The sequence below is a fragment of the Crotalus tigris genome, unplaced genomic scaffold (genome assembly GCF_016545835.1).
Source record: "Crotalus tigris isolate CLP2741 ecotype Arizona unplaced genomic scaffold, ASM1654583v1 scf7180000017634.973608, whole genome shotgun sequence".
Taxonomy (NCBI): domain Eukaryota; kingdom Metazoa; phylum Chordata; class Lepidosauria; order Squamata; family Viperidae; genus Crotalus; species Crotalus tigris.
The window spans coordinates 640,081-654,344 of NW_024096528.1; the positions used below are offsets into that span (position 1 = coordinate 640,081).

Consider the following 14,264-nt stretch of genomic DNA (forward strand, 5'->3'; position numbering starts at 1 on the left):
ACCACAATGTAAAAATGATGTTGAGACTCTAGAGTACAGAGAAAAGCAACAAAGATGATTAGGGGATGAAGATTAAAACATATAAAAAACGGTTGCTGGAATTGGGTATGTCTAATTTAATGAAGAGAAGGATGATGGGAGACATGATAGCAGTATTCCAATATCTCGGGTTGCCACAAAGAAGAGGGAGTCAAGCTATTCTCCAAAGCACCTGAAGGCAGGACAAGAAGCAATTGATGGAAACTAATCAAGGAGAGAAGCAACCTAGAACTAAGAAATTTCCTGACTGTTAGAACAATTAATTAGTGGAACAACCTGCCTCCAGAAGTTGTGAATGCTCCAACTCTGGAAGTTTTTAAGAAGAAACTGGACAACCATTTGTCTGAAATGGTATAGGGTTCCTACCTGAGCAGGGGGTTAGATAGAAGACCTCCAAGGTTTCTTCCAACTCTATTATTGTTATTGTTATTATCAGTCTATAATTTTAATAGTAGGTTTATTTTAACTGTGAGACAGAATAACAAAAAAATCCAGAAAAATGCATTTCAAAAAAGTTATAAATTGATTTGCATTTTAATGAGTGAAATAAGTATTTGATCCCCTATCAATCAGCAAGCTTTCTGGCTCCCAAGTGTCATTTATATAGGTAATGAGCTGAGATTAGGAACACTCTCTTAAAGGGAATGCTCCTAACATCAGCTTGTTACCCGTATAAAAGACACCTGTCCACAGAAGCAATCAATCAGATTCCAAACTCTCTACCGTGGCCAAGACCAAAAAGCTGTCCAAGGATGTCAGGGACAAGATTGTAGACCTACACAAGGCTGGAATGGGCTGTAAGAGTATTGCCAAGCAACTTGGTGAGAAGATGACAACAGTTGGTGTGATTATTTGCAAATGGAAGAAACACAAAATAACTGTTAATCTCCCTTGGTCTGGGGCTCCATGCAAGATCTTACCTCATGGAATTTCAGTGATCATGAGAACAGTGAAGAATCAGCCCAGAATTAAAAGGGAGGATTTTGTCAATGATCTCAAGGCAGCTGGGACCATAGTCACCAAGAAAACAATTGATAACACACTACGTTGTGAAGGACTGAAATTCTGCAGCGCCCGCAAGGTCCCCCTGCTCAAGAAAGCACATGTACAGGCCCGTTTGAAGTTCGCCAATGAACATCTGAATGATTCAGAGGAGAACGGTGAAAGTGTTGTGATCAGATGAGACCAAAATCGAGTTTTTTGGCATCAACTCAACTCTTCGTGTTAGGAGGAGGGGGAATGTTGCCTGTGACCCCAAGAACACCATCCCCACTATCAAACATGGAAACATTATGCTTGGGGGTGTTTTCTGCTAAGGGGACAGGACAACTTCACTGCATTAAAGGGATAATGGACAGGGCCATGTACTGTCAAATCTTGGCTGAGAACTTCCTTCCCTCAGCCAGGGCATTGAAAATGGGTTGTGGATGGGTATGCCAGCATGGCAATGATGCAAAACACATGGCCAAGGCAACAAAGGAGTGGTTCAAGAAGAAGCCATCTCCAGACCTTAATCCCACAGAAAATCTGTGGAGGGAACTGAAGGTTCGAGCTGCCAGACATCACCCTCAAAACTTTAATAACTTGGAGAGGATCTACAAAGAGGAGTGGGACAAAATCCCTCTTGAGATGTGTGCAAATCTGGTGGCCAACTACAAGAAATGTCTGATCTCTGTGATTGCCAACAAGATGTTTTGCAAAGAGGTCAAATATTTATTTCACTCATTAAAATGCAAATCAATTTATAACTTTTTTGAAATGCGTTTTCCTGGAATTTTTTTGTTGTTATTCTGTCTCTCACTGTTAAAATAAACCTACCATTAAAATTATAGACTGCTTCCGGTTCCGGTTCGCGGCGCTATGGTCGTGCGAAGAGACTCGTCTCTTTGCCAGCCGAGTTTCCCCCGCCGGTAGACCCTTGATTGGGTCTACCACCGTTGAGAAGGCTGCCTGTTTGACTGAAGGGGCAGCAGCGCCCTCTGCTGTCCAAGCAAGCTCCTTTGGGCTGACGGAGTAAAGATCGGTCAGTAAAATGGCCGATCACTTAGCTGCACCAGCCGTAAGCCACAAGAACATCTAAGCGAAATAGAACCACCGTGGAAGATTCGGTAAGGCCATTCCTTGCCTCTCCCTTTCCTATTTATTCCTGTGAAAAGCCTTTGGAATCTTTTCCCTATCTTTTTAAAGCGGCTTTGTTGATGGGGGAAGAAAAGCCTTGGAACAAAAGAAAAATTAATGTTAACTTTTTCAATGGTTGATTTTATTTTTGAATATTTGGGAATCCTAAAATCCTTGTTACAGAAACTTAATGTGCTAGCAATTTGGAGGATTTTTTTTTAATTTTCTACTATTTTTATAACTAAAGAAAAGAAGGAAAAGAGGAAAAGAGAAAAGAAATTATTTTTATTGGGGGTCTGGAAAGACTGAAGAACTGGTTAACCTTCTGGGGACATCTTGTGGTGAAATTATTTACTGCAATTGTTTTCCCTTTCTTTGGACTTTGAGTCTGATTTTGACTTTCAAATTATGTCAAAAGGGAAAGACAAAGAAGCTGTATAGCTGGGTGAAAGCGGATATTGACTGATTGTTATTAAATACAGCCTCCACCAAAATAATGGCTTTATATACTACTGAAATGGAGAAACTCTGTCCAGATTTCAATTACAAGTATATATTGGACAAAATTCTTGAAAATACTGAACAAATAATTCCCTATACAAAAGAGCTAGCAGGGTGTTGCAGCAAAAAAAGCCTATACAATCCTGATTAGAGAGGGACAGAATCAAGATTACATTAGTACTGACTTCCGGTTCCAGATTGAGGCGCTCCTAGTCGCACTAAGAGACTTGTCTCTTTGTCAGCTAGCTTCCCTCAGCGGGTAGACTCTTATGCGGGTCGAAAGTCACCTTGGAGGGTACGACTTCTGTCGAAGAAGCTTCGCTCGGCTGTGGAAGAGCGGCGGCTTCTCCAGCTGCCCGGGCCAACTTGAGGGCCGACGGAGAAGAAGATCAGCCAGTAAAATGACCGATCACCTAGCCGCTAGAAACCGCAAGTCAAAGAACAGCTAAGCTTGAAAACCCGCTGTGGTGAATCCGGGTGAGAGTTTCTTTTTTGCTCCTCTCTTCATCCTACTTTGCTTTTTTTTTTTTTTTTTTTGCCTGTAAGAGCCCTGTTGGAATTATTTCCCTGGCTTGGAAAAGCAGCTTCTACATGTTGGGGAAGAAAGGCGTTGAACAAAAGAATAGAACAAAGTTTTAAAGACTACATTCATGTGTGTGTGTGTGTGTGTGTGTGTGTGTGTGTTTTGGGCTTTATATACTACTGAAATGGAGAAACTCTGTCCAGATTTCAATTACAAGTATATATTGGACAAAATTCTTGAAAATACTGAACAAATAATTCCCTATACAAAAGAGATTATTTTCCAACAACAAATTAAAGCGCAAGGTGTAAGTGAGCACTTTGCAAGCCAAGAAACAGCAGATGGGGTATATACTCAAGAGACCCATCTTCAACCTTATCCACAATTTACTGAGATGGAGGAATTAAATTTACATCAGGACTACCAATCTACACCAGAAAAAACTTTCGATGCTAATGAACAAATGACTTTTAGCACAGAAACTAAGGATGTTACCCCAGAAGGGCAGGCTGATATCCAGACTCCAACTGATTACCTGACAGATAAAAAACCAATAGGAGGAGAGCAAAATAATATTAAAGGAGACTCTACATCATTTTATAGACAATCTATTGAGACTTTGGATGATTCAAAAATTACTGTAATTAAACTAGACGCAACTTCAAAAAAGATGAAGATGGATGTTCAATCATGAGCTATTGAGAATCGCTACAACTTTTTCACTAGCCTATTAAAATGGACAATGGGAGATTCTCCCCTGACTTATGCGTTATGGCAAGAAATGGAGGGAGCTTTATTGTGGACTTAGAGGCCTTACTATGGAAACTCATTTGGAACAGAAAGAAAGCTAGAATAAGATATAAATATGGAATTTAAGATTACATTTATGGGTTGCAACGGCTTTATAGAGATGTGGATTGATTTGGATTTGGATTTTTAAGAGGTGTTTTTACGATAAGATTTAGAATTTAATATTGAAATATAGTAAGAATATATTTTCTGGAATAATAGATCTTCCTTTTTTTCTTTTTCTTGGTTTCTTTTTTTTCTTTCTATTTTTTTTCTATTTTTCCTATGCTTTTCTTATTATTAGACATGATAACTAATTTGTGGAGCTATAATGATAAAAAGATTGTAATGATGGAAGAGATGAAATTAATAAATGAAGAATTACCGAATAAGAAATAGAATATAGTTGAGAAATGTAAGAATGTAGTTATGGAAATAATATGCTTAAATAAGTGAAATTATGGACACCCGAATTGTAAATAATATTTTTGTTTAAGGCTAAGTTAGGTGTGGTATTTGGAAATTAAGAAACCTAAAAACAGGGTTTGATTTACATCAATGAAAGGTTGTTGATAATTTCTATTGATTAATTGAATTCTTATTTAAGAATGTATTAATGAATTAATTTTACCTAGAAATATATTAGTTTGACTATACTATTCTAATTGTTAGAGAGGGAAATTTTAAGGAGCATTATTTGAGCTATACTGTATATGTATGATGTTATTGTACCTAACTGATTACCCTATCCCCACTTTGTTTCTTAAGTGTTCTGGTGTAAAAAGGGAAAAATCAATAAAAATTGTTTGAAAAAAAATTGTAGACTAATCATTTCTTTGTCAGTGGGCAAACATACAAAATCAGCAGGGGATCAAATAATTTTTCCCCTCACTGTAAATGTGAGCTAGCAGGGTGTTGCAGCAAAAAAAGCCTATACAATCCTGGTTAGAGAGGGACAGAATCAAGATTACATTAGTACTGACTTCCGGTTCCAGATTGCGGCGCTCCTAGTCACACTAAGAGACTTGTCTCTTTGTCAGCTAGCTTCCCTCAGCGGGTAGACTTTTATGCGGGTCGAAAGTCACCTTGGAGGGTACGACTTCTGTCGAAGAGGCTTCGCTCGGCTGTGGAAGAGCGACGGCTTCTCCAGCTGCCCGGGCCAACTTGAGAGCCGACGGAGAAGAAGATCAGCCAGTAAAATGACCGATCACCTAGCCGCTAGAAACCACATGTCAAAGAACAGCTAAGCTTGAAAACCCACTGTGGTGAATCTGGGTGAGACTTTCTTTTTTGCTCCTCTCTTCATCCTATTTTGCTTTTTTTTTTTTTTTTTTTTTGCCTGTAAGAGCCCTGTTGGAATTATTTCCCTGGCTTGGAAAAGCAGCTTCTACATGTTGGGGAAGAAAGGCGTTGAACAAAAGAATAGAACAAAGTTTTAAAGACTACATTCATGTGTGTGTGTGTGTGTGTGTGTGTGTGTGTGTGTGTGTGTGTGTTGGGGTACTGGAAAAAATTTTTTCCTAAGAATTGTACTATCAGTTTATGCTGTTGTTCTTTTTTTTTTGAGAGGTATTATTATCTTATACTGGAAGATTATTTCTTTGTCCGCCTTTTCCTTAAAAAATAGAAAAAAGGGAAAAAAATGACTCTTGAAAAAGATTTCTTAGCTTACTGAGGACATCTACTGGTCAAAAGCTAATATTGTAATTGTTGACTATTTGGAGATGTGATGGTTTTGGCCTTCAAACTGTTTTTTAAGAGAAAGATAATTTAATGCAGCTGAACAATTTTTAAAATGGAGCCGCATTCACATTTAAACTGTAAACTTATTCTGGAAAAGATCTATGAGGCTAAAGAAGAAATATGTGCTACAATGAAAGAGTTTACTACAAAATTAAGAGCCAGAATCTCTCCTTTAAACTTCAAAATTGACTCTCAGCCTATACCTGACTATTTTATAAAACAGATTACACAAGAAGAGGACTTAACTAAGAATAAAGAGAAATTGATTTTGCCTTATAAGCAGTTCACTCATGGTGTTGAGGACCAGAAAAAGCAAAGACTGAGATTTGAAATGTTAAAACAACGAGACTTTATGGTTAAGAGAAACAGAGGGCCAATGCAGAGGCCAAGATGGTCATCATTGATCCAAAGGATATTACAAGCAATAAAGAGAGACTTATCAGCTGGAAGGAAAGCTCTGCTATGGAAACCTACCTGGCATATGAAGAAGCCCAGAATAAGACTGAAAAGAAGTGAAATTTAAAATTTTATGTAATGGACTAAAGGCAATTTAAAATTATGGATTGATTTAAGGACTAAGATTATGAACTAGATGTAAGAGAAGCGGGTGACTAATCGAAGATATATGTTAAATTGACTAAGAATGTACTTTTTGGATTGATAGGTTTATCTATATGAAAATTATTAATTCTAATAAGAGAAAAAAGGGTGATTAATGGAATATATATATTAAATTGATTAAGAATGTCTTTTTGTTTAGAACAATAAGTTTACTTGTAAGAAAATTATTATGTAATGTTGAGTTAATCTAATAAGATGATCTGTGTTTGATAACATGGATGTTATTAGTTATGACAATTGGATGAAATTTGAATTCTGTCTAATGTATTGAAATGATTTAGGGTCTGGTTTTTTTCTATCAGCTTAAAGAGATTGATTGATGGATGGATTAGATAGGTATAGGACAGAGTAATATTTTATTTTAAATAAGGGATATTAGTGGAAGAAGAAATAAATAAGATTTATGATAAAATTAAGGAACTAGAACATATTTGAAAGGGTTATCCAAATTGATAATGTTTGTACTTAAAGTTAATTTGATTATAGTAGTGTAAATTTATAAAGCTTTAAAAACAGGTTTAGGTTGAATAAATTTAAGCTAGAATTGGACTATTATAAATAAATTATGTCACTTAAGAGAAAAAGAGAGGGAATACTTGATGTATTGATTGAATTATGTATATATGTTTTGTTTTTGGATGTTTGACTACCCTAACATCATGGTGTGTCTTGAGCACTTTGTCTTAAAAATAAAAAAACAATACAATTTGTTTAAAAAAAAAAAGATTATGTTAGTACTGCTTTGTAATGCTTAGTAAGACCACACTTGGAATACTACATCCAGTTTTGGTCACCACAATATAAAAAAGATGAGATTCTGAAAAAAGTGCAAAGAAGAGCAACAAAGATGGTTAGGGGACGGAAGGCTAAAACATATGAAGAATGGTTGCAGGAATTGGGTATGTCTAGTCTAGTGAAAAAAAGGGCTAGGAGTGACATGATAACAGTGTTCCAGTATTTGAGGGACTGCCACAAAGAAGATGCGGGTTAACTTATTTTCCAAAGGCAAGACAACCAATGGATGGAAAGTAATCAAAGAGAGAAGCAAACTAGAACTAAAAAGAAATTTCCTGGCCGTGAGAACAATTAACAAGTGGAATGGCTTGCTTTCAGAAGTTGTGAGTGCTCTGTCACTGGAGGTTTTTAAGAAGAGATTCGATACCCATTTGTCTGAAATGATATGGGATCTCCTTGAGCTGAGGATTGGATTAGAATTGCCCCAACACCCCTTCTGTTGTTCTGTTATCATTAACCTACTATATAAATTCAATGATACGTTCACTGGTGTCCTAAATACTACATTTATTATTCATCTATTATTGGAAATCTCAATTAATTTTGAGCTAGGTAGATATGTCACTATACTGTAATTAACATATTAATAAATGTATTTATTTGTATCCCGTCTTTACTATTTTTACAAATATCTCAAGGCGATGAATGTATCCAACACACGTTCCCCCTTTTTTCCCCACAACAAAAACCTGAGAATGCTTGGTCCAAAATGATCTTCCATTTTTCATCGTGGTGAAAGAAAGGTTCAACTTAAAAAACTGTAATAATGATTAAGGAAACAATAGAGATGGTTAATACAATTTATGAAAATAACATAAAAAAGATTAATAAAATAATGATTACTAAAATATTCTTGTAGCACAAAAGGCTCAAACCAGTTTGATATTTCTATTAATACTTGAACTGAAATGCTTTAAAACTGCCAATATGCAAAATCCACTGCTTATAAATACAGGTAGTGTTTGACTCACAACAATTCATTTAGTGGCTGTTCAAACTTCCAACAGCGCTGAAAAAGTGACTTATGACCATTTTTCACACTTAGGACCATTGCAGCATCTCCATGGTCACGTGATCAAAATTCAGATACTTGGCAACTGACTCATATGACAGTTGCAGTGTCCTTGGGTCATCTGATCACATTTTCTGACCTTCTAATAAGCAAAGTCAATGGGGAAGCAAGGTTCATTTAACAAAGTGTTACTATCTTAACAGCTGCAGTGATTCACTTAACAAATGTGACAAAAAAGGTCAAAAATTGGGCAAAACTCACTTAACATATATCTCACTTAGCAACAGAAATTCTATGCTCAATTGTGGTTGTAAGTCAAGGACTACCTGTACTAATTGTGTGTTCACTTAATCAACACTACTTATATCTGATTTATATTGTTTGGAGAAACCCCACAGTACATTCACTTTAAAGCCAAAATACTTTAAAGATGGCATTTTATTCACTGCAAATAAGGAATGCAAAAAAGTTGTGTGTTGTATTTGGCAGCTTGCCTTTCAAAGTCAGTTCTTAAGAATTCTGAGATTGAACAATCAGAAACTCACTTTTAATCTACTTTTAAATCCTTTATAATTAGTGTGTTATGATTAAATGTACTTAAGGCAGCAACCCTGAAATCATTGCAAGTAGTTGTGTGATTGTGTTGTGTTCTTTTATTTACACAGTTTTATTGTGAAAATTCTATTTTCTGTACTGTGTTTTGAAATGAGACTTGAAGATCTATATCTGTTCTAATTACCTTGAATATGTTTCTTATATTAAAAATATAGTTCTCATGTTTTATGAGCTTGCTAGTCAACTTCAAAAAATAATTCTGAGACAGCTGTCCTAAGCCCATATGTTTTTCTTTTTGTTACAGACTGGCATTGCGTACTCCTTTGTGCAGACTGTACCAAGAAGTGGAGACATTTAGATACAGAGCTATTTCTGATACATGGTTGACAGTCAACCGAATGGAACAATGTCGAACTGAATACCGGGGAGCTCTGTTATGGATGAAAGATGTTTCTCAGGAGCTGGATCCTGATCTTTATAAGCAGATGGAAAAATTTAGGAAGGTATGAGGTTTTCCACACTTTGCCAAATAATAGTCAATGGTAATAATGGATTTGATTCTTCTGAGAAATGTATAATTGTACAGTCAACACTCAGATGCTAATTAAACATAAGCTGATTATTTTCTATGTATCAGAACATTTCTGGCTAAGAATATATTTTTCCCTACTAAAAGGTCTGACAACAAATGGTTTCCTGAGTACCAACTTGAATTACATATGGTGTGTATGAGTGTGTAAAAATATTATTAGTTCATTAATAGGCATCTGTCTAATGACCCTAGATCAGCTGTTTGGCTGTTTAAGAGAAAGGAAGATGTAAATATTTTAACTAGATACCATAAATATGCTAAAAATTACCAGTGCTACCTACATAAATTGGCCATTTCTAAACATTGTTTGGTCAAGTTCTACCAGCCTCTCAGTTATTGAAGACATGCATGGACAATTTTAATGAAGGATGGCCATATTTCATTATAAATTTGTTGCACAGTCAGACAGATGTTCATATTGAATTTGGCATTTTTATTCATGTATCAAGTTCTTCCCAAGGACCTGAAATAGGCAGATGTGGATGTCTGAAGATATGAGAGAGAGGGTTTTACATTTTTTTCTTTTTCTATTCTATTTAATTAAATAAAGGTAAATAACTGCGTTTTTTAAAAAAGTAACAATTCAGTGAATTGTTCTATATTTTTAAGAAGCTGCTTTAGTAGTCTTTAGCGGTGAAAAAGTAACAATTGTGTCACTTTATATTCAAGATAGCTGTCAGATGTTGATCATAGTTTGCTTCATAGAAGGCTAAAATGACTGGATGACATGTAATGCCATCTTCAGAAACTACAAAGGTCTTGGTCTGGCCAGTATTTTGACACTTATTAGAATGTAGATGAACATTTATGCTCATATTGTATTATTTTAGTAATATCAATATAAGATAAACCACCAAAGATTTCAGTATTCAGCAATATAATTAATAAGCTTTAACCCAAAGTGCTTTATTTTTCCAAAGGCAACTGGACTTTCTTGGTTTTTTTCTTTTGAAAATTTTACACTTCATATTCAAGAAGCTTCTTCAGTTCTAATAGTGAGGCATGGAAGGTTTTGTATTCTTTGCAGTCATCCAGTCGTTAATACTTTGAGAGTCAGTTGTTAGTACTCTGAGAGTCATTGAAGCCACTGGGGTGTGTGTGTAATCTGTATCCTGAGAGTCACTTGAGTCAGAGTGTAAAAAGGTGTGGAATTTCTTAGAACTGGAGGAGATAGATGGTATTGTATCCCTCTCCTCTGTTGAGGAAGGGCTATTCGAGTGATGGTGAACCTTTTAGAGACTAAGTGCCCAAACTGCAACCCAAAACCCACATGCATCGTCGAGGGTGGGTGTGGTCCATTGGCTGGGTGTGGCCAATTGGGTGGGCATGGCTGCGGTGGTAACAGAAGACTGGGTGGGACTAAAAAGTTCAGTAATCAATTCCAACTTTGCAAGATCTTTTTTTTCCCCACGAGAAGTTGAAATTGACTGAACCTTTTTTTTTTTTTTGCACATGGCAGCGGAGGCCTAAAGCAAAAAGGTTTTATAAAACCCAGCTGAAGGCCTAGGACTGGGGCGACAGTGCACGTGCTCACAGAGAGGGCTCTGAGTGCCGCCTCTGGCAGCTGTGCCATAGGTTCGCCACCACTGGGCTATTTAGTTTCAATATAGATAGCCTCTTTGACTCTCTTTTCAAACCATTGGTCCTCTCAGTGAAGAATGTGAACCTTGCTGTCTTCAGAGGAGTGAGTCTTATCTTTCAGATGCAGATGAATCTGCTGAATCCTGCCTTGATAAGTTTGTTCTCTGTGTTATGCCATACATTTATGAAGTGGTTATTTAATTTCCCCAATCTACAGGTCTGCATGTATGTTGAAAATCCACCTGAGATCTTTCAGTATTCCTGCAATGTATGGAATGACAACATGGCTCCATTTGTTGCTCTCTTCTTCTCTCTCTGTTGTGAGGGTTCTCCTACTGGATCTTTTTGTGGATTTGACAAAGACCAATTAGGATAGCTAAGTTCTGAGGGCTTCCTTGATATGTTTTTGTTCTTTCTCTTTTTTGTTTTACTGGTGTGCAACACTGTGATGTAGAATTTGATCGTTCCTAGTTTGTGTTCCAATGGATAGTGAAAATCAAAAGGTAGCTACTGATATGCATGTGTGGGGTTTCTGTTTACTTCAGTGTTGAGGCTTCTATCTTCCTTGATGTGTACTGCATAGTCCAGAAAGGCCAGAGTATTTTCTTTACCATGTATCAACTTGATGATATGTTTTGGATGACTGCAAAGAATATAAATCCTTCCATTTTCTACCAGTTAGTTAGAACTGAAGAAGCTTGTTGGATGAGAAGTGAAATGTTTTCAAAGGATTTTCAAGAAAGTCCAGCTGCCTTTTGGGGGAAAAAAAAGCACCTTGGGACAACTATAACCTGGGATGATTGAGAATCTCCATAGACAATACACTTCAATATTTAAAAAGCTGAAAGCACACGGTGATTGCTTAGATTCCTAATTGCTGACAAATCCATAGAAACATTTCTTAAAATAATTTAGACTTTCATGTTTAATTTAATCATACCTGAAATTAAGTATAAGCAATCCTCAAGATACAACAGGTCGTTTAATGACCATTCAGAGTTACAAAAGAACCCCCCCTAAAAGCTACATACGGCCCTGTTTCAAAGTTACAAATTTTACAGAATCCACCCAGTCACTTGCCCTTACAAATGATCAGCGGATTATATAGAATTCATAACTTTGCAGAGATGCTGCACCATGCCCACCTATCTATTTCGCCCCTTATTCTTGCCCTACATGATCCCAAAGGCAGGGGTAGGCAACCCCAAACACTCAAAGAGCCACTTGGTCCGTTTCCCACCGAAAATAAAACACTGAGAGCCACAAAACCCTTTTGATATCTAAAATGAAGATAACACTGTCAAAAGGGTCTCTCCCTCCCTCTCTCTCTCCCTCCCTCTCTCTCTTTCTGCCCTTGGTCTGCCAGTCTTCTTCCCCCACTCTCTTTTTCTCTCTCCTTCCTCTCTCTCTCTCCCTTTCCCCCCTCTCTCCCTCTCTCTCTCTTTCTCTCCCCCCCTCTCTTCCTCTCTCTGATCTTCTACTCACCTGGCAAGCTGGCTTCAAGCTGTTCTCCCGCAAGCTCAGGGGTAGGCAACCTCGGCTCTTTTATGACTCATGGACTTCAACTCCCAGAATTCCTGAGTCAGCATACCTGGGCTAGCTAGCTCTCTCCTGCCCTTCCTGTTTCCTGCTTCCTGCAGAGACTCAGCCAAGGCAGGAGCCCCACCTGGTAAGCTTTTCTCCTTGTCGGAGAACACCGTGAGTCCCTGTCTGTCTGTCTGTCTCTCTCTCTCTCTCTCTGCAAATGGCAGAGGAGGCTGGGAGCCACAGGGGAAGGCTCAAAGAGCTGCATGCGGCTCCAGAGCCGCAGGTTGCCGACCTTTGCCCAAAGACAATAGGCCTTCTTCTTTGTCCCCAATTGGAATACATACAATCTTATTCCACCCCTCACAATCCTCACTTACCTTCTGAAGATCTGCCCATTACAGTCATAAGTCAGGAGGATGTTAAATGAAAAGTGAAAGAGCCCTCAGCCTGGTTCTTTCCAATCCATTTGTTAAATGAATGTAGAGGCTTTAAGAGTGCATGGGGTGTCTCAGGGATGCCTGCCTTGGACCTTCCAAGGCCTTGCTTCACTCCCTGAGATACCTGTGTTCAGCTTCCCACCCTTGGTGTCCCTCTAACCACCTCCACCCCCTACAATCCCTTACTTAGCTTTTGAAGATCTGCAAATTTAGGAGGTAGGGGAAGGAAAGGAAAGGAAGTTTTCCTTGCTGAGCCACTTGGAGAATTCCAGCAGAGCCCTTCCTTCTTTCATCCTCAGCATGCATTGTGAAACTTAACCTACTGGACTGGGCAAAGTAGCTCTGTGTGTTGGCAGAGGGAGATCCAGTTTCAAAATGCACTTTTCCATTTAGCCACTGTGGTAACAAACTCTGCTCATCATGTTGTGGCTGGATGGAAAAGTGCATTTTCAAACTGGATCTCCCTCTGCCACCACAGAGAACAATGAAGAGTTAAAAGTTAGAGAGGCAGTGCAGAGGAGGGGGAAAGAGCTACTTTGCTCAGTCCAGCAGGTCAGGTTTCATAATGCCCACTGAGGAGGGAGGGGGAGAAAAGGATGCTATTGGAATTCTCCCACATGGCCTAGCAAGAAAAACCTGCTTTTCTTCCTTTCCCCTATCTCCTGCAGATCTTCAGAAGGGACTGTAAGGTGTGAAGGTAGTTGTGGGGACCCCAGGTAGGAAGTTGAGCATGGGTATCTTGGGGTAGGGGGAGGCCTTGGAAGGTCCAAATAGGCATAACTGAGGTACCCTATGTGCACTTAAGATCTCTGCATTCATTTAACATATGGATTGGAAAGAGCCAGGTTGGGGGCTCCTTTGCTATCGTATGTTGAGGATTGTCTGTATTGAACACTTGTGTTGAAAAGTTTGATTAAATGTTTAATATTGGTTAAAATATTTGAGATTGGCAATTATATATGATAAATATAGACTATTTCTATAACAGATTAAAGAAGCATTTTGTGTGGATATTTGACGCATTAATACTGATAATATTATTAGGGAATGTACATTTAATTATATACTTTTTGATAATGTTACAAGAAATGAAGCAATTCTAAATGCTGCCACTGCATGGTAGTATTTTACTGACTACCTCAATATAAATTGGTGATTTTTTTTTAAATCACAAGAGACAGCAGTATTAGACCATTTTCATCAAACAAAGGAAAACATTTGTAAATTTATACAGCAACATCTAAAATTGAGTAGCCATGTTGAAATTAGCTTTATGATATGACAGTGATATAATGAGTACGTGGCAATAAGTGGAATTTGTGTAGCATTATATTTATAGAATATTTTAGTACTGATGTCTTTCTAACCATTTTATTTTTTTAATGTAAGTATTTGTTATATTTAGGACATTTAGTCACATAAAGGCTAGCT

The 14,264-nt window shown here is 37.6% G+C and overlaps 1 protein-coding gene across 6 annotated transcripts in view; it reads left to right on the plus strand.

Annotated features, from left to right (window-relative positions):
• The window catches only part of ICA1 (islet cell autoantigen 1), a 79,700-nt gene that overhangs the window by 16,857 nt on the left and 48,579 nt on the right, over positions 1 to 14,264 (plus strand). For all 6 annotated transcript variants that reach the window (XM_039334810.1, XM_039334807.1, XM_039334809.1 and 3 more), the window contains one exon: positions 9,001 to 9,199. In XM_039334810.1, coding sequence (XP_039190744.1) covers positions 9,001 to 9,199 — 199 coding nt within the window. The remainder of the gene's footprint in view (positions 1 to 9,000; positions 9,200 to 14,264) is intronic.